The sequence below is a fragment of the Cebus imitator genome, unplaced genomic scaffold, assembly GCF_001604975.1.
Source record: "Cebus imitator isolate Cc_AM_T3 unplaced genomic scaffold, Cebus_imitator-1.0 Scaffold202, whole genome shotgun sequence".
Classification (NCBI taxonomy): domain Eukaryota; kingdom Metazoa; phylum Chordata; class Mammalia; order Primates; family Cebidae; genus Cebus; species Cebus imitator.
In genome coordinates this window covers 1,949,612-1,968,048 of record NW_016107517.1, presented here as the reverse complement: position 1 = coordinate 1,968,048, position 18,437 = coordinate 1,949,612, and the positions used below count along the sequence as shown (strand labels likewise).

Below are 18,437 nucleotides of genomic sequence, written 5' to 3'. Positions count from 1 at the left end.
TAATAAAAAGAAAGATTAAAAGCTTTGACCAGGAGTTTGTGTAAAATAGATGAGCAGACTATTTGCTGTCTTTCTGGCTCAACATATATTCACAGTATTTACCAAGTTAGAGACAGTAGTAGTAAATTCAAGTAGGGGCAGGAAAGCAGCAATGAATACAGACCTGGACACAATGAGTCTATGTTAGGGAACACTAAAATGGACATGAAAACCTGAAATGAACCAGGGAAGCCAGGGAGGACGAGGCTAGAAATGCAGATCTTTGGAGTCCTCCCGGACTAGGTAGTGGAAGTCCAGCTAGGAGCTCTACTGTGTTGCCAAGTCCAGGAAGCACCATTCCCACAGAATAACACAGTGTGCATGATGCTCAGTAGCTGTACCTACTGATAGTATAATAAATTGATAATACTGCGGTATAATATTGTAATACCTGCCCCTAGGAGTAAGAATAACTGTGTTCTTCTCCCTGCTTCTTTAAAAGTCCTTTGCAGTGTCTTTCTTTCTTTCTTTTTTTTTTTTTTTTCATGCCTACCTTTCCAGTGCCATCTGCCTCTCCTCACAAAATGAAACCCTAAGCATGCTAAACACTAGGCATTCCACAGATCTGTGAATGTGACATTTTTTTTCATGCCTCCATTCTTTTGAGGACTTACTGGCACTATTCATCCAGATTCACGCTGGTGGATGTTCCTGTTTCCATATTCTGTTCGTGACTGCTTCACATATGAGAAAGAGTTCCCTGTGCAGCTGCATTAGCCTTTCTTTGTCCTATGAGGATGACCTGTAATTGTATTATTAGAATGGGTTTCCCATCATCCTTGGCATAAATTGCTTCTCCCTAATTTCTTTTCTTTGATGCTTCCTCTATGTTCCATTTCATAATGTCTTAACGATACATATTAAGCCTCACTTACCTTTTTATGGATAAAAAAGATACGTTATTCCCCATCCTCCCCAGTGGCTTAGGTGAGGTCTTAGTGACGGCTCTGTGTCCTCCCTCCGTTACGTTCTCATGCGATTTACGACACTCCTCTCCCCCAGATTCTGGTCTTTGTATGCTCTCACCGTGTGCTCTGAAGTTTTATCTTTGAATTTCCCTCTATGTTTTCAAATTTCCTTTTGAAAAGTTCTTGATTCTTTGGATCACCTGGTACATATTTAGCCTTGTCTGTAACCACCTCATGGCCTCATTTTGCTTCCTGCCCACAGATGCCCTTCTCTGGCCAGTCTGCCCCCACCCTTAGTCTCCTTTCCAGCCTGCTGTAAATTCCTTCTTGGCCCACAAGAAACACACCAGAGATGTGGCATGGGGGAATCCCAGCTTCCACCAGTAGACAAGTGTGAGTCCTGATCCAGGACAGGACAGAAAGAAGTAGAAACAGAAAGAAGTTGGCAGATGCTAGTGATATTTCATGTAATAAAAAGAAAGATTAAAAGCTTTGACCAGGAGTGTGTGTAAAATAGATGAGCAGACAAAGTGGAAGGGAAATTCCTCAATTGCAATATGAAACGCAACCAGAAAAAATGAGGTTGATTCTCAGTGCTCTTACATACCAGCTTTGTCAGAGAGAGAAAAAAGCCACTCACATTCCAGAACCTCTGCTTATATAATACATAAAAGTATTTATTTATAAGTATATATCTTTTATATAAGTAAATATATACAATATATGTTTTTATAGATACATATATACATGCCTGTATATACGTACACACACACACATTAAAAAAAATTCATTTTGGTATCAGCCCTTAGAACACTACAGGTCTTCTAGAATAATCTCAGGGCTCCAAGTCATGCATGCTCTGGGAGTCCTATATTAAATAGTTCTTCAGGGGCTGATCAGGTTCGGAGGTTTGACTGTCTCATCTCTACACACAATGCAATTGTATTAGAAAATGCCTCTTGTTTCAAGTTTATAAGTACAGTTTTTCAACACAATGTCTTCATAGCTTGTGGGATACCCTTATCTTGGATTGACCTTCTTCCTCCCTGTTCAAATTTGTAAGATTTTTCCGTAGGGATGTAATTCATAACGTTTTTCTACGGCAAAAATTATCTGGTTAAAATATTTTTTTTTTGGATTAGAATGGAACCCTCCTCCCTAAGGAAAGGAGCAACCAAATCACAGTGGATGAAGTTTATGACTATCACCAGGGCAGATATGTATGTGATTACACGCTGTCGGATACTGCAAGTTCATGGACAGTCAGATCTGTTATTCAAGTGAGAACCATTGGTAAGTGAGATTTTTGTCTCAAGATCTGAGATCTGAGCACCAAATTAAAATTATCTTCTTTTGGCTTAGTAATTTTTTCCTCTTAGGGAAAAAAATAGTCATATACTTGTAATCATGTAAAATCTTCAACATCGGCAAACATCAAGGTTGCCATCCCCCAAGGAAGGCTAAGTTCTGAAACAGATTCAAATTCTCACAAGTTGGGTTGTCCATGAGTATGCCCCTGAATTGCTATTGTAATACATTTAAAAAATGTATTAAACATTTCACACAGAGAAATATTGTCATCCATGTACCTATCACCAGTTTTAACTGTGTTACCATTTTCCCACATGCTTAAAATCATACTTTTTTTATTTAAAGAAACAAAATATTGGAAGAACAACTTGAGGTCTATGACTCCATTCCCTTCCAAGCCTTTGCTTCTGCAGTATAATCACATTTCCATTTATGTTTTTATGCTTTTTCTACATATGTATGCATCTATTGACAAAATAGAATATTGTTTTGAGTTATGAAATGTGTTTTGTGTCATAAACACATGGTATTATACTAAATTATTGGTTTGCCAATTTACACCCCCATTGGCAGTAAATTCATTCTATTCCCAAGTAATATTTGCTGTTATCAGACTTTATGACTGATGTTAAGTGGAGTTTTGTTTTTGTTTGTTTGCTTTCTACTCCATAGTATACTTCCCTGACTAATAATGAGGTTGAACATCTTGCTATACGTTTTTTGGTTCATTGGCTTTCTTCCATGACTTGTCTATTTTTACCTTAGGGTCATTCTTGCTAGACTTGCAAGTATCAGCTTGAATCAACTATGTGATAGCATTAATTGAAATGTGGTCTAAGGAGTCAAAACATATGAGAGCCAGTCACTCATGCTTTGTATCAAAGAGCTACAGAGTGGTTGATGTTGTTCTTAGTTATTAATCTTCTTCTTTTGTTACAAGATACAAACCACATGGAGCACCCCATGATCAAGTGAAATTCTCCTGCCTACTTCCTGGCCCTTGCACCCTCTGCCACTTCAGAATAATTTTATATTACTTTAGATTAGATCTTACATAGGTTAGATGTCATTTTCTATTATTACATTGCTCCTTGAAAGATGTTAGAATGTGAAAAACCCACTTACACCACTTTTCCCCTGCAAGTGATGTGTAATTGTTCATTTACTCAGCCATAACTCAGCCCCTCAAATTCTCAATGGCATAATCTGCTTTTCTCTCACCCAACAGACACCTTGCAACATCTGTTGCCTCTATTTCAGTCAAGCCCTCTCTGCCATCATTCCTGTCTTCCTCACTTAGCCATTCATTCTCGCATTTATTCATTTTCACACAAATATGTACTGAACACCTAATATGTGTCAGGCTTGGAGCTAAGGCTGCAAGGATGAGTGCCCAGATGCTTTATCTGACCTCCAGGAACTTTCTGTTTTGGTAAGAAGACAAAGGTGAAGCAGGTTATCATAATACAGTGTAGCGAGAGAAAGGAACACTATGGGCACATGGGAGGCCCACCAGACCCAACCTGGGGAAGCCCAGTCCAAGTGAGAACAGAGAAATGAGGACACACCAGCTCAGTAAGGGTAGGGGAGTTTCCATTCTAGACCAAGGCAGCAGTAGAGCTGATGTCCAGGAGATGAAGGAGAGCATCTGGGAGCAGGACTGACATCACACTCTTCTAATATGTGTGAGGTTTAATGAAGGAACAAGGGGGAGGTATTGAGGGTTTTAAGTGGGAGAATGTCATGAATAAATTCGTATTCAAGATAGATCGCTTTGTTTGCTGGGTTGGAATTGGGAAGAATGGAGGCAGGGAGAAGAGTGAGGAAGCTCTGTGGTCAAGCAGGCAGTTGTTGACGGGGATCTGAATGAGAGAGTGGTAAAGGGAATGGAGATAAGTGGATGACTTTGGAAATATTTAGGAGGTACATGCAAAGAATTTGGTGTTTGGGAGCAAGGATGAGGGAAAGCAGGAGCTATGGATGCAAGCCAGTCTTTGAGCTGGTCAAGGAGGCAATGTGCTGACAAGAGCACATCAATACGAAGGATGAGAGCAGGCACAGTCTTGGAGCAGCAGGCTTGACTCATGGTTCAACTGCTTGTGCTGTGAATAGACCTAGAAGACGTGATGAGAAGTGGCTGGGCTTTTGTAATTCAACAGAGCATGATGCTGGATTTTATTTAGAAGGTAGGAGAAAGAGAACAATCGAGCACGTTTTTGTTTTCTGCCCTGGATAAGTTAGCGAATCGTGACATCATTTAATGAGACTGAAAAGGCTGAAGGAAAAGAACATTTGAAGAGGAAATTAAGTATTAGGCTTAAAAGGACTTTTAGTCATCTAAGTCATGATAACAAATAGGCATTTGGATAATCCAGTCTGGAGAAGTTAGGGCTGGAGATGTGAATGTGAAGACAGTCAATTTTTATATGATATCTGAAGCCAAAGAGCTGAATGAGATCTCCTAGGAAGTGGGCATAGAGACAGAAGGTCCTAGAGCTGAACTCAGGAATATTTCAATGCTTGAGGAGGTGGAAAAGAGGAAGATCCTTAAAGGGGATGGAAACATACATCAGCAAGTGAGTATCAGTGGAAGGATGGAGAGAAGAGCAACAGAGGAAGTGAAATTGATGATGCAGGAGAGACATCTCAAGCATCAAGACCTTTCACAAGGAAGAGGAGTAGAGAATAAACTTACTACCCAGAAGAATCAAGAGGAGTGAAAGAATACTAAGAGAGAGCTAATAGTCAAAAGAGATGTAGAGGAAGGGACAGACACAGAGAAGTGAATATGGAGGTTGAAGGTAAGCAGCAGAGTACGAGAATATGAAACCAAAAGAAGAGAGGATTTCAAAGAGAGCACAGCCAACAGTGTCCGATGCTGATAAGAGGGAAAGTAAATTAAAAACTTGATTATGTCCAGTGGATTTAGGTGCATGGGTGTCACCAGTGAATTTGGCTAAAGCAATTTCAGTGGAGTAATAATGGTGGCAGAAATCAGGTTCCATGCGAGGTGAGGGGATGGAGGGAATGGGTACATAGAACTACCTTTCAAGAATTTGGCTGGGAAGGAAGGAGGATGAGTGAGGCTGGGATGTGAGGCAGGGAACGTTTTCTCTTTTTAAGGATGATGAGCCTGAGCATGAATAAATGCTAATGAGAAGAAGCCCAGAGAAAGAGAGAGAGAGAGAGAAAGAGTCAGAGAGAGAGAGAGAGGTTAAATATACAGGACCAAGATGGTGCAAAGGAGAGAAGGAGGGCTTTGAGAAGTAAGAGGGGATGATGCCAACAACAAAGACCCTGAATTTTCCTTTATCCAGAAAAAGACGCCTTCACGAGGAAGTTTGACAGTGGAGGCATATCTGAAAGTTTGTGGCAAGAAGTTGAAGGATAAACTTGTTAATTAAGGACTGAACTCTTCTTTATTTTGAAATAAACTGTGAGCTTAAGGATGGAGGGGTGGATTCAGATAGGCTTGACTTTCACAATTTCTCGGGTGGATTCTCGTTTCAGTTGGATTACTCAGCCAGATGGTACCACAAATAAATCTTGTAGGAAAAGACAGGGATAAGGGCTAAGTCTCCAAGGGGCAGGATCAGTGTGAAAGAAAATGCACACAGGCATATACGGATCAATTAACTGCTAATGTTCTACCGGCACCCACAACCTGATGTGACGGTCATTTTAGGGGGCAAGATTTTTACATGGAAACCAGAATTCCTAAATTTACAGATCATGAGTAAACGAGCTTGAAGACAGAGCTCCAAGACATTTAGATCAAAGTGTGGCTGTGCGTGCAAATCTTCATCAAGCAGGCCCTGAGACTTCTCCATGCAAATAGTAATCTTTGTTTTCATCTTTCAGTCGCAGACACTAAACTCAAACCAGATATTCTGGACCCCATTGAGAGCACACTGGAGGTAGAACTTGGTAAGCTGGGTCTCATTACATCACCTTTGAATGACATTGTGCTGCTGGGAGCAGGTCTAAGTGGGACAGAAGGAAAAGAACATTGGGATTTCCAGTCAAACAGAATTGGGTTTGAATCAACTCAGCCATTGACTAGTTTTGTAACCATGGACAGTTACTTCCCCCTTTAAGCCTCAGTATTTAAATCTACAAACAGGTACCATAAAAATGACCCTAAAAGATTATATTGCAGGCCTGGCACAGTGGCAGCCAGGTGTGGTGGTGGGTGCCTGTAATCCCAGCTACTCGGGAGGATGAGGCAGGAGAATCATGTGAACCTGGAAGACAGAGGTTACAGTGAGCCAAGATCGTGCCATTGCAATCCATCCTGGGTGACAGAACGAGACTCCATCTCAAAGAAAAAAATAAAAACATTATATTGAGAAATAACGAGACAATGTATGTTAAGTGGCTGGATTGTAAAATATGATCAATAGATTTTATTCTTCCTTACTTACCCGAGGAACAGGTGGTTTTGTGTATGTTGGTCAGGTCTATCAGTTATGACTATAAATGCACCAACTTGAGTAACATTAACTCTTATGAATATGACATTTAGTGTGACATTTAAGAGAATTGTAGTGGAATTCTACAACCCTTGCCCAAACAATTTGTATTCCAAAGTAGTGTCTTCTCGGGGGTTGAGGAGAGATTCACTTCCCTGTGGTCTCCTTTTATTTTTTCAACTTCGATAACATCTGCGTCTTTCTACGCAGAAAAATAAGAATTGCTGTTTGTAAAATAAAATGCTGCTTTTCTTTTAATAATATTTTCTAAAATGCTACTAAAAGAGTATTTTAGAAAGAAATGTAAACTTACATGTTACAAGATCACTAGGTGGCAGTAGTGGTGTGTCCTCACTCTAGAGATAGCCGTACCTATACGGTCAACATCAGGAAAACGGAAGGAAGGAGGAAAGCGGCGGGGGGGATTAAATTAATTCAAACAGTTAAGTCACATATATATTAGTGAATTATAAGGTATTACTGGTGGAAAAACATTAAGGTGCAAATATGAGTTTTCAAACAGAGCTCCTAAACATTTCATAATTAAATATTAAGTTTGAGGTAGAGCATATCTGGATATTCCTCGTGGGAAAAAAAATGGATAGAAAGAAGTTAGCCTCATAATATACATGCCCATCCATACTGAATTGTTCAGAAAAGTAGCTTAATATAAAAATAAGTTTTTATTTAAACCACATGTTACAATAACCTTATTTTTACTCAATAAACATATTGGATAGTAAAATTTTCTTTTCTTCAACAGGTGTAGGAGACTGGGCTGATCTCAGAAACTCCTCATTTTCTTAGTGTCTCTCTCAGTCCACGTAAGGACCCTTAGGGGTATAATCACGCTCATCTTCATTTTAAGAACATATGGTTATATGGTTGAGATGAAGGATTGTCCATTAGAACAAACGTAATTGGTTTCATGTGTTTCTAAATGAAAGATGTGTAGACATTTCATTATTTCTGGCACACATATTCTACCTTCAGACCTGACTGCATCAGAAAACAGCTTCTGGCCACATCTTCCTTCCAGTCATAAGACAAAGTGTTCTCATGAGCTTCCTTCCTGTTTTCTCTGGCCTCTTCATTTTCAGGAAAGCCTTTAAATATTAGCTGCAAAGCACTATTTGGCTTTGAAAGGGTCTTTAAACCTGTCATAAAATGGTACATCAAAGATTCTGACCTAGAGTGGGAAGTCTCAGTACCTGAAGCGAAAAGGTAAGGAAAAAACTCACGGTTTCTGTTCTCTATGATTCAGAAGAGATGCTTTTACCTTTAGAAACTTCTGAAATATGCAGTTGATGGTATAGCCACGAGCACAGATTCATGGTGAAAATAAAAGTACAGAAATGCAAAGTGCAAAGGGCCATTGAATGAAATATGTAAGTTGTTTTAAACCTCAATTTGTAGAAACAGTTTGACGTGGCTGCCCTCAAAGTCAGGCTATTGAGCAGACAGACGTACTGATCCAACTGCTTGGAGATAAGTAACACGTCCAAAAAACGGGAGGAAATGCTGCCTACCCTCATTCTGCGTTTCATCCATGTCACCATTCAGAGCGTGGCGGGTCCGGGGATCCAGATGTGTAGGGTAATGAACACTCTGGGAAACATCCAGGGGAAACGGCATCATAATAAGAAGTCTGACAAAAAAATATGTGAAGTGAGGAACAGCTGAAGCAACTTAGCTCAGAAAAAGAGGCTCAGATGAGAGCTCTCTGTCTTGAAATCCTTGGGAGCTAGTACGTTGTTTCAGAAATTAGACTTGGTTTGTCGCTCTCTGGAGCACAGAACCCAGATCAGTGGTAAGAATTTATTAGTGAGAGATTTTGGCCAGTAGAAAAGCCTAGATATTTGGAGCTATCCAATCACAAGAAAAGATCTCCAGTCGGGCCTGGATCCAATGATGGCCAATCAGACATGTCTCTAAAGGACACATTCCCTGATTTTTCAAAGATCTGACCCAGAGTAAGAGTAAGAGTTTATAGATTAAGTGCCTTCTTCTGATATTTAACAGATATCAATGAGCGAATGCAGTATCATTTTGAAAAGTATACATCATTACAAAAAAGAAAAACAGATTTTGGTCACAACAATAAAATTTAGCAAGAATTTCTAAGATCAAAAAGGTCATTGAGGCCTATCTTAAGCTGTTACTGCATTAGCGTTCATAGTAGGAGAGTGTAGTCAAGAAGGTATAGTTTGACATTACGCACCCTTGGGTTTAAACCCATTTTCTATCTAGTGGCAACATGACCCTTAACTCCTATGAGCCTCCATCACCCCATTGATAATCTATGGATAATAACCTTCACTTTGCAAGCTCACTGGGAGGGGTGGCTGCAGTGGAGGTATTATGCTTATCACAATCTGACAGGTAGAAAGCACTTAGTAAATAGGACCTGGCGTCAGGGGCTCAGAGCAACACAGCCTAAAACATCATTCACATATACAAGATTTCTTAACACAAAGATGGATTATAGTCTGGGAGTGGTGGCTCACGCCTGCAATCCTAGCACTTTGGGAGGCTGAGGTGAGCGGATCATGAGGTCAGGAGATCGAGACCATCCTGGCCAACATGGTGAAACCCCATCTCTACTAAAATTACAAAAAAAATTAGCTGGGCATGGTGGTGCATGCCTGTAGTTCCAGCTACTCGGGATGCTGAGGCAGGAGAATTGCTTGAACCCAGGACATGGAGATTGCAGTGAGCTGGGATCGTGCCACTGCACTACAGCCTGGGTGACAGTGTGGGACTCTGTCTCAAAAAAAAAACAAAAAAAAGATGGATTGTAAATCGGCAACTTCAGAGAACTCAAATTGTGAATAAATGCCAAGAGTCTCAACTTCCTAAGTGGAGGTGTGTGTCACAGGCCCAGGAATCAGGTTGCCCAATTACCCTGATGTGGCCTGGGCCTGCTCGCCCATCTTCTTTGCCTCGTCCTTGTCACTGGCCAAAGCTGGTATGATTCCATTAAACTCTGTGGTTTCTGGGAGGTGAGGAATGGAGGACACTAGAGTCCATATTTGGTGCACAGAAGAGGAACTGATACATAGTAAACCTTCAGTAGGAGTTGGTTATTTTAAATATTTTTATTAATGTATTGTTACTATCTATTCTCAAGTAAGGAAGGTCAGATGAGTCCCACAAGTAAATAATGTCTTAGCATGAATGCTTAGAAGAGTCAATAATTGAGTCAAGAAAGAGCCCTCTTATCAGACCATCTTACATTTTCCTGGTATCTTCTTATACTATTGATTTCACAGTTCTCTAAAAGCCAGACTGTTTCAAATGCTTGTACGAGAGTTCCAAATGCTGCAAATGGGTGTTAATGTATGTTACTGAATGCATGTGGTTTTTTTCTCCTTTCTTAGCATTGAATCCACTGTAAAGGGTGAAATCATTGAGCGTGATATCATCTTGGAAAAAGTGACTAAGCGTGATCTTCGCAGGAAGTTTGTTTGCTTTGTCCAAAACTCCATTGGAAACACAACCCAGTTCATCCAACTGAAGGAAAAGAGAGGAGGTAAGCCCAGAAGGTTGCCCAGGAGGCATGAAACTGCTTTCCCTTGAGAGGGGAGGAGTTTTCCTAAAGAATAGTAATAATGATGATAGTGATTACATTTCTAGATGACAGACATTGTTCTAAGCACTTTCCTGTGTCAACCCATTTATACCTTGACCAAAGCCACACAACTGGTAACTGCATATTATTGGTTTGGAGTTAGTCCTCTTAAGTAATACTCTGTACTTGGGAGGCTGTGTTGGAAAAGCAACTCATTCATTCACTCATTCATTCTTGCATTCATTCTACAATTGCTAGAGGGCTTACGTGCCCTGAGTGGCAGGCATTGTGCTAAGACCTAGCCCCCTTTCCAGTTTTTCTTTCCTGGCTTCCAAATCCAGAGGACATGATGGATTCATGTTCTGATGAGCGGAGAAAGGAAGAGAGAAGGAGTAATCTTCTTCATTGTTCAAAATGGTATACCACTGATATATGAAAAAAAAAGCTGGCATAAAAATTCTAGGTGAAGAACAGCAGGTAAATTACTTTAAGATGATGTTTAGAGATGAAGTTTATATCATTCATTTCTTTAATTAATAGATAATTATAGTTATAAGCATATTTGAATGTTTGTGAGGCTTAAATAAGACAAAGTGTGTTCTGGCCTATAGTAGACACTCTGTGAAGGGGGATTTTCCCCATGGGAGTGTGTAGGAGACCCCTTGCGTCAGGTTAGCCAGATGGGACTCCTGGTCTCTGGAAATTTAGGCTTCAGTAGGAATAATAATACAGGGAAATAATTTACAATATGCAATGAGAAAGATGCAAATGGATCATGTGGCCGTTTATGAGGGAAAAAAATAAAATGAATGTGATAAGTTTTTGCGGCCACCCTGATCAGGAATTACCCATTCCCCTGGGGTCTCTAGTGTTTATTGTAAGACAGTTCTCAAAATATGATGTTTTTAAAAATTTATTTCAGTAGGGTTTGGGGGTACAGGTGGTTTTGGTTACAAGGATAAGTTCTTTAGTGGTGATTTTGAGATTTCAGCATGCCCATCACCCAGGCAGTGTGCCCTGTACCCAATGTGTAGTCTTTTATCCCTCATTCCCCTCCTCCTGCCCTTCTTCTTCAGTCCCTGAAGGCCATGGTATTATTCTTAAGCCTTTGCATCCTCATAGCTTAGCTCCCACTTACGTGTGTAAAGATACAATGTTTGGTGTTTCATTCCTGGGTTACTTCACTTAAAATAATGGCCTCCTCTTCCAACCAGGCTGCTACAGATGCCATTATTTTGTTCCTTTTTATGGCCGAGTAGTTTTCCATTATGTGATTTAAGAGATTTCCAGATTCACAAAAACTGCTGCTAGTGGCAATGATTTTGATAAAATGATAGAGGTGGAAAAGGTGCCGGGTGGGCCACAGTGCTGGCCTGAACATGGTCTGGGCCCAAGCCCGCTGCCTCGGTGTCTCTTCACAAAGGCCCTGTCTCCGCAGTGGTGCTCCTGTACATCCTGCTCGGCACTGTCGGGACCCTGGTGGCCTTGCTGGCGGTGAGTGCCCTCCTCTATAGGCACTGGATTGAAATAGTTCTGTTGTACCGGACCTACCAGAGCAAGGACGAGACGCTTGGGGGTAAGGTCACCCCCACATGCAGCCCTCTGACTTTTCCTCTCGGAATTGACTTGGAGCAGGATGACAGAAAATACCATCACTACTCTTTGGCTTTGTTTCTTCAGAGTTATTTTAGAAAATAATTTCAGATGTCATCTGCCAGCCAGGGCAGAGCATGAGGGAGGAGCTGAAGAAAGAAATACCCCCCCCCCCGGATAAAGTAATGCCCCTAAGGTTTTGATGCCTTCCTCCAGGGCTGGTGACCTCACACTAAGGAAGGCTGGAGAAACATTTATTTTTTGTTTCATTCTAGTTACCAGCAATCTTGTAGACAATGCTATTGTGAAACATGTTGGACTTAAATATCATGCCTCTCTAACCAACCTAAAGCAAAAGGGAAAATGACTGATTATCTCTGTGCATTTGTTTCCTCATCTATAAAACAGGATTGTCATAGCACCAATTGCAAAGGATGCTATGAGGGCTCTTTGATGCATTCTTAAGACACATTAAGTATTTATTTACTTATTTATTTTGAGACGGAGTCTTGCTTTGTCTCCCAGGTTGGAGTGCAGTGGCACTATCTCAGCTCACTGCAATCTCCACCCCCCGGGTTCAAGCAATTCTCCTACATCAGCCTCTTGAGTAGTCAGCATTACAGACGTGCATCACCACACCCAGCTATTGTTTGTGTTTTTACCAGAGACAGGGTTTCGCCATGTTGGCCAGGCTGGTCTCCACCTCCTGACCTCAGGTGATCCACCTGCCTCGGCATCCCAAAGTGCTGGGATTACAGGCATGAGCTAACATCCCCGGTCACATTAAGTATTTAGAATGGCGCCCAGCACACGGTAAATGGTCAGCTATGGCTGTTTCTTGAGGACTGGAGTGTATTCCTGTCACGTGTGTTAGCTACTTTAATGGTCACAGCAATCCTACCAGCCAGGCAGAGAGAGAGGAAGTCATGTGCCTAAAATTGAACCACTGGAAGGCGTTAGAACTTGAGATTTGGGCACAGATTGCCTGGCTTAAGAGATCTCATTAGCTGTTACCTTAGTTAACCTCATCTGTAAAATGAGGGCTTTTTAGATGGTGGGAATGCCCCTAAAAGTGAGAAGTCCTGTAAAATGCAAGTACTATTATTATTAATGAAGTGCCTGTCAATATTTGGGGTAGGATAATCATGTTCATTGATGTTTGCTTCTTTGGAATAGAAGAGCTGCTTCTGTTTTTTTTCTAGTCCAGGAAATCTCTAAGATGAGAAGTTTGCAGTTTTAGTAAATGACTCTGTTGCTTGAAAAGGGTAGAATCCCTTTTTGCTGGATTTCAGGGATAATCATTCACCTTATCGAGAGGCCCCTTCAAACTCCAGTGCTTTCCCAAACTAGGACTTCAGTGAGGAGGTGTCAGATCCCTTGGGGAAGAAAGGTTGAATAAAGACTTGCATGGGAGGCTGGGTATGGTGGCTCACACCTGTAATTCTAGCACTTTGGAAGGCCAGAGTTGGGGGGAACTGCAGGAGCTCAGGAGTTCAAGACCAGCCTGGGCAACATGGTGAAACTCCATCTCTACAATAAATTTTTTAAAATTAGCTGGGTGTGGTGGTGCCCCGTTGTAGTTCCAGCTACTTAGGAGGCTGAGATGGGAGAATCACCTGAGCCCAGGAGGTTAAGACTGCAGTGAGCCGTGATTACATCACTGCACTCCAACCTGGATGACAGAGTGAGACCCAATCTAAAAAAAAAAAAAAAAGTGGCTGGGCATGTTGGCTCACATCTATAATCCCAGCGCTTTGGGAGACCCAGGCAGGCAGATCACTTGAAGTCAGGAGTTTGAGACTGGCCTGGCCAACACGATGAACCGCCCATCCTTACTAAAAATATAAAATGTAGCCAGGCATGGTGGCAGGCACCTGTAATCACAGCTACTCGGAAGGCTGAGGCAGGAGAATCACTTGAACCTGGGAGGTGGAGGTTGCAGTGAGCCTAGATCATGCCACTGTACTCCAGCCTGGTGACAGAGCAAGATTCCATCTCAAAAGAAAAAAAAAGAAGAAATGCATCATTCATGTCTTTCTTTAGACTAACTATTGAGAATATGTACTAGAAATCCTTAAGCTAAATGTTTTTAAGATTTATTTTTAATAGCTTTTTTGAGTGAATCAAATTATGTAATAAATGTCTTAAATTGCTATTTACCTTAAGATTCTGGAGGTTGTGTAAGAGAGTCAGTCAATGGTGAAAGATTTGTGTCCTTTCTCTTTCTACTTTGCAAAGATAATGTTTCAGTGACCGGATCTGGAGGGAGAATTTGGCTTTCAAACACAGGGATGCAGTGCCCTCTGTTGGCCACCGTAACATTCTTTAGCAATATGACTGTTTGGAAGTTAGTGCTGAGTAACCAAAATTTTGGAGATGTAGACTGTTAGAATTCTAGAGGACCTCAGAGATCATCTAATACTCTGTTGTCTAATTTTATGACTGAATAAATGTAGTTTCCAGGTTATAGAAAAATTTTAGTTTGCCGGGATTTCACATGATATGGAAGACATAGAGGCAACTATGGTGTGTTACACATTTAAACAGCACGACACCTACCTGTCAGCCATGCCTCACAAGTCTCAGCCTTCCTACATGAGCAATGAGATTCTTCATAGGTTAGTTTCCCAACCTCAGCTCTTTGACATCCTCCTCTATTGACTCTGGGACCTTCCTTTTTGGTACCTGGTACTTCCATCCACCATGGAATCTTTTTATGTTCACCTTGAACATGGTGTACTACTAAGTAGCAACAGCAATCAGTGCTATTGTTTACCATTTTGTAACAACTGTGGGATTGCTGGAATACGAATCTGGTGTATCCCATTCCAAAGCCTGTGGGCTGTGTTGGGATTTTCTACTTCTTCCAGTTAGTTCCTTAGTCCCAGTAATCACATGCATTTATGAAGTATGCATATGAAAATACAGGATATTTTCAAGGTCTCATATGCCTCTGTTGACTATTTATTTTACATATTATATAAATTATTATTTTATAATATAGCCAACAAAGGCATATACGACCTTGAAAATATCCTGTAGCAAGTTCTATACATAAAGTTTTCCATCTCAAATAAAGGGTAGTGGGCATTTATCTTATGCCTCCTATGAGCCAGGCACCAAGAAATTAATATACATTATCTCATGAAACTCTTAAAACAGCCTGCCAAGGAGTTATGATTATCTTTATTTTAGATATAGGGATTCACATTTCAGCATATGTGCCATCAACTCTCCAAGGAAGCACTATTTATCCCTGTATACAATGTGCTGGGTGTCAGTAGTACTTTGCTTACTGGATACCATCATGTGGGATGAGGCAGACTCCTGTTTGATATGTGACTAATGACACAGAAACACTGCAGGTACAAAGAAGGCTCAGAGAAACTCCTGAGTTCATGTGATTCAGTCACAGAATGCCTCAGCTGTTTGATCTAACCTCAGCGAAAATGCAAAAGTGCTTCATAAATTAGACTTAGATTTTGGGTGGACAAGCAATACTGCTTAGTGGTATGGTTTTGAAATGAATTTTTAAAAGCAATTTAATAAGGATTCCCAAATCTTATTTCTTATTCATTTACCATAGGTTTCAAGCACATTTATGTGTACCATGATAGTTTTTAAAAAAGTAAATAACTTATGTTTTATACTTTTTCCTATTCTTCAGATAAAAAGGATTTTGATGCTTTCGTATCCTATGCAAAATCTAGCTCTTTTCAAAGTGAGGCCACTTCATCTCTGAGTGAAGAACACTTGGCCCTGAGCCTATTTCCTGATGTTTTAGAAAACAAATATGGATATACCTTGTGTTTGCTTGAAAGAGATGTGGCTCCAGGAGGAGGTAAGTCCACATGTCAAGAAAACCTACAGCGCAAAAAGTGCAGTTCAATGCAATCTCCAAATTCCTTTTGTCATTCTTTCTTTTGGAATATAGATCTGGGAGATTTCATGAGGTTAGAACGTCTTGGGCAACAACACAGAAACTAGGTGTTCCAGAGATGTGCTCCATTATCAAACAGATCCATTTGCAGAAGAAAAAATGATATGGGGTCCTAGGCAGGCCTTCTAAGACAAAGATACCTCTCCTGGCTTCACAGATGAAGATTTTCTCTGTCACCCCAATTTAGTGGCCCCTCTGATTTCTGAGACTCTGCATTTCACAAAGCTCACTCAGCACTGGGTCAAGCAGGCTTTTCAGGCCTGGGCCAAGCCCTGGGCACCCTGAGAGGTCCAGATCTCAGCCTGTTCTGCTGGTCTCCTCCTCCCCAGATACCTCCACCAAGGAGGCTGGGACGTTCCATGGCTCCCGTTATCCCAGCTTACCTAGTTCCAGTCAGCTTTGTTCCTAGAGGAATTGCCAATTTGGGGAGACCAAACACAAAGCGGGGAATGTAAAGTTGAGAGTCACTAGACACTGGAACATATATTCCACTGGCAATAGAGTTGATAAAGCGTAAGTGGTAGAATGAACATGTCTCCTTTCCTTCTATGTAAGAGAATCCATTGCAAAGAGCTTTCTGACTCAAGGTTTAACAATATCAACTGCAAATAATCAAATGTTTTATTTCCAGTGTATGCAGAAGACATTGTGAGCATTATTAAGAGAAGCAGAAGAGGAATATTTATCTTGAGCCCCAACTATGTCAACGGACCCAGTGTCTTTGAACTACAAGCAGCAGTGAATCTTGCCTTGAATGATCAAACACTGAAGCTCATTTTAATTAAGTTCTGTTACTTCCAAGAGCCAGAATCTCTACCTCATCTTGTGAAAAAAGCTCTCAGGGTTTTGCCCACAGTTGCATGGAGAGGCTTAAGATCAGTTCCTCCCAATTCTAGGTTCTGGACCCAAATGCGCTACCACATGCCTGTGAAAAAACTCTCAAGGATTCACGTGGAACCAGCTTAGAATTACCTCTAGGATTTTTCAGTGGAAAGGACTCAGTAAAACAGAAACCACTGGGAGGAGCTCCCAGCCTAAGAAATAGTGAAATGAGCCCGGGAGCCCCCTCCCAATCCAATCCCTCGGATAAAGATGTTGCTGGACAAAACTCACAGCTCTGTGTATGTGTGTTCAGGCTTGAAAGAGTCTCCTGCCAGCACCAGCAAGCTTGATGGACAGTGGAATGGGATTGAAACTGTGGTTTAGAGCCTTTGATTTCCTGGACTGGACAGAGAGGGAGTGAATTCTCTAGACTTTGGGTACTTTCAGTACACAACACCCCTAAGATTTCCCAGTGGTCCAAGCAGAATCAGAAAATACAGCTACTTCTGCCTTGTGGCTAGGGACTGTCATGTCTACCATGTATTGTGCATATGACTTTATATATACTTGCAATCAAACAAATATTATTTTATTAGAAACAAGTGATTTTTCTTTTTTTTTTTTTTTAAACAGAGCCTCACTCTTGTTGCCCAGGCTGGAGTACAGTTGCGCAATCTCGGCTCACTGCAACCTCTGACCCCTGGGTTCAAGCAATTCTCCTGCCTCAGCTCCCCTTGTAGCTGGGATTACATGCGTGCACTACCATGCCCGGCTAATTTTTGTATGTTTAGTAGAGATGGGGTTTCGCCATGTTGACCAGGCTGATCTCAAACTCCTGACCTCAGGGGATCCGCTTGCCTCAGCCTCCCGAAGTGCTGGAATTACAGGTGTGAGCCACCACCCCCCGCCTTAGAAAAAAGTGATTTAAACTCTGCCTAAAGCATTTCTGTAAAGAAGACAATTTCTACTCCATGGTCAGCCAACAACTCTGAAGCACAGAAAGTGAGCATAAAGGGTAGAGACCAACAGCACCCACAATAGACAAGGCTAGGGTTGGTTTCTACTGTGTGCTTATGCGAAGTGCCCACTCTGGGTGGAGGAACTAAAGGAAGAATCCCTTTCCTTTTTGCCAAACGTAGTCTGTGCCAGGATATAGGCTTGGAAAGAAGAGTAGAGGTAATTTCAGTTCCTCCTTGTGATGTCGGCCAGAAATCTTCGTGTTAGGTATAAAGTGTAAATCCTTACCCTAGGCCCCTGGAAGTATAGACCAACTGGGCCAAAATGATCAGGCCAATGAAGAGACAAGGAATGGACTTGCAGTGACATACAAAGCAGAGAGTCACTGGCAAGAGTCAGCAGTGCAGCTAAGAGTCTGGGAAATAAGGATATACACTGGTTAAAAGGCAGCAAGAATGGAATGTGAACAGAACTGTAGCCTGAACCATCTGCTGAGTCTGGCAATCCTGTATGCTTCCGATCTGGGGGGTCTCCCTTTAAATCCTCCAAAGTAATGGGGTAATGGGCTGCAGGGCCATGAAATTGTTTGTGATAGAGGAAGCCAGTTTCCCCCTCATAAGTGTGTTTCCTTTACAACAGTTTATCCTGCAGTTAAAATAGTATTCCACTTGCATATGGATATCAAACTCTTATACTTTGTCTTCTCTAGTGGAATAAAATGATTTATCATCTGAGCAATAAATAAAAGCAACGTCTGGGCTCATTCACATGCAATGTGTCACATCCACCGGTCTGGATGTGATCCAAGTTCAGAGTAGCTAAAA

At 41.3% G+C, this 18,437-nt stretch overlaps 1 protein-coding gene across 5 annotated transcripts in view; it reads left to right on the top strand.

The window, feature by feature from the left end:
- Positions 1–17,251, top strand: part of LOC108317422 (interleukin 18 receptor accessory protein) — a 38,722-nt gene extending 21,471 nt beyond the window's left edge. For 4 of the 5 annotated variants that reach the window (XM_017547852.2, XM_037745464.1, XM_017547851.2 and 1 more), the window contains 7 exons: positions 2,090–2,240; positions 6,120–6,185; positions 7,831–7,954; positions 10,111–10,262; positions 11,740–11,877; positions 15,562–15,735; positions 16,466–17,251. In XM_017547852.2, the coding sequence (XP_017403341.1) occupies positions 2,090–2,240; positions 6,120–6,185; positions 7,831–7,954; positions 10,111–10,262; positions 11,740–11,877; positions 15,562–15,735; positions 16,466–16,800 (1,140 nt within the window). In that variant the 3' untranslated portion in view covers positions 16,801–17,251. The remainder of the gene's footprint in view (positions 1–2,089; positions 2,241–6,119; positions 6,186–7,830; positions 7,955–10,110; positions 10,263–11,739; positions 11,878–15,561; positions 15,736–16,465) is intronic. The other variant, XM_037745466.1, reaches the window with a different exon arrangement.
- Positions 17,252–18,437: the final 1,186 nt, after the last annotated feature.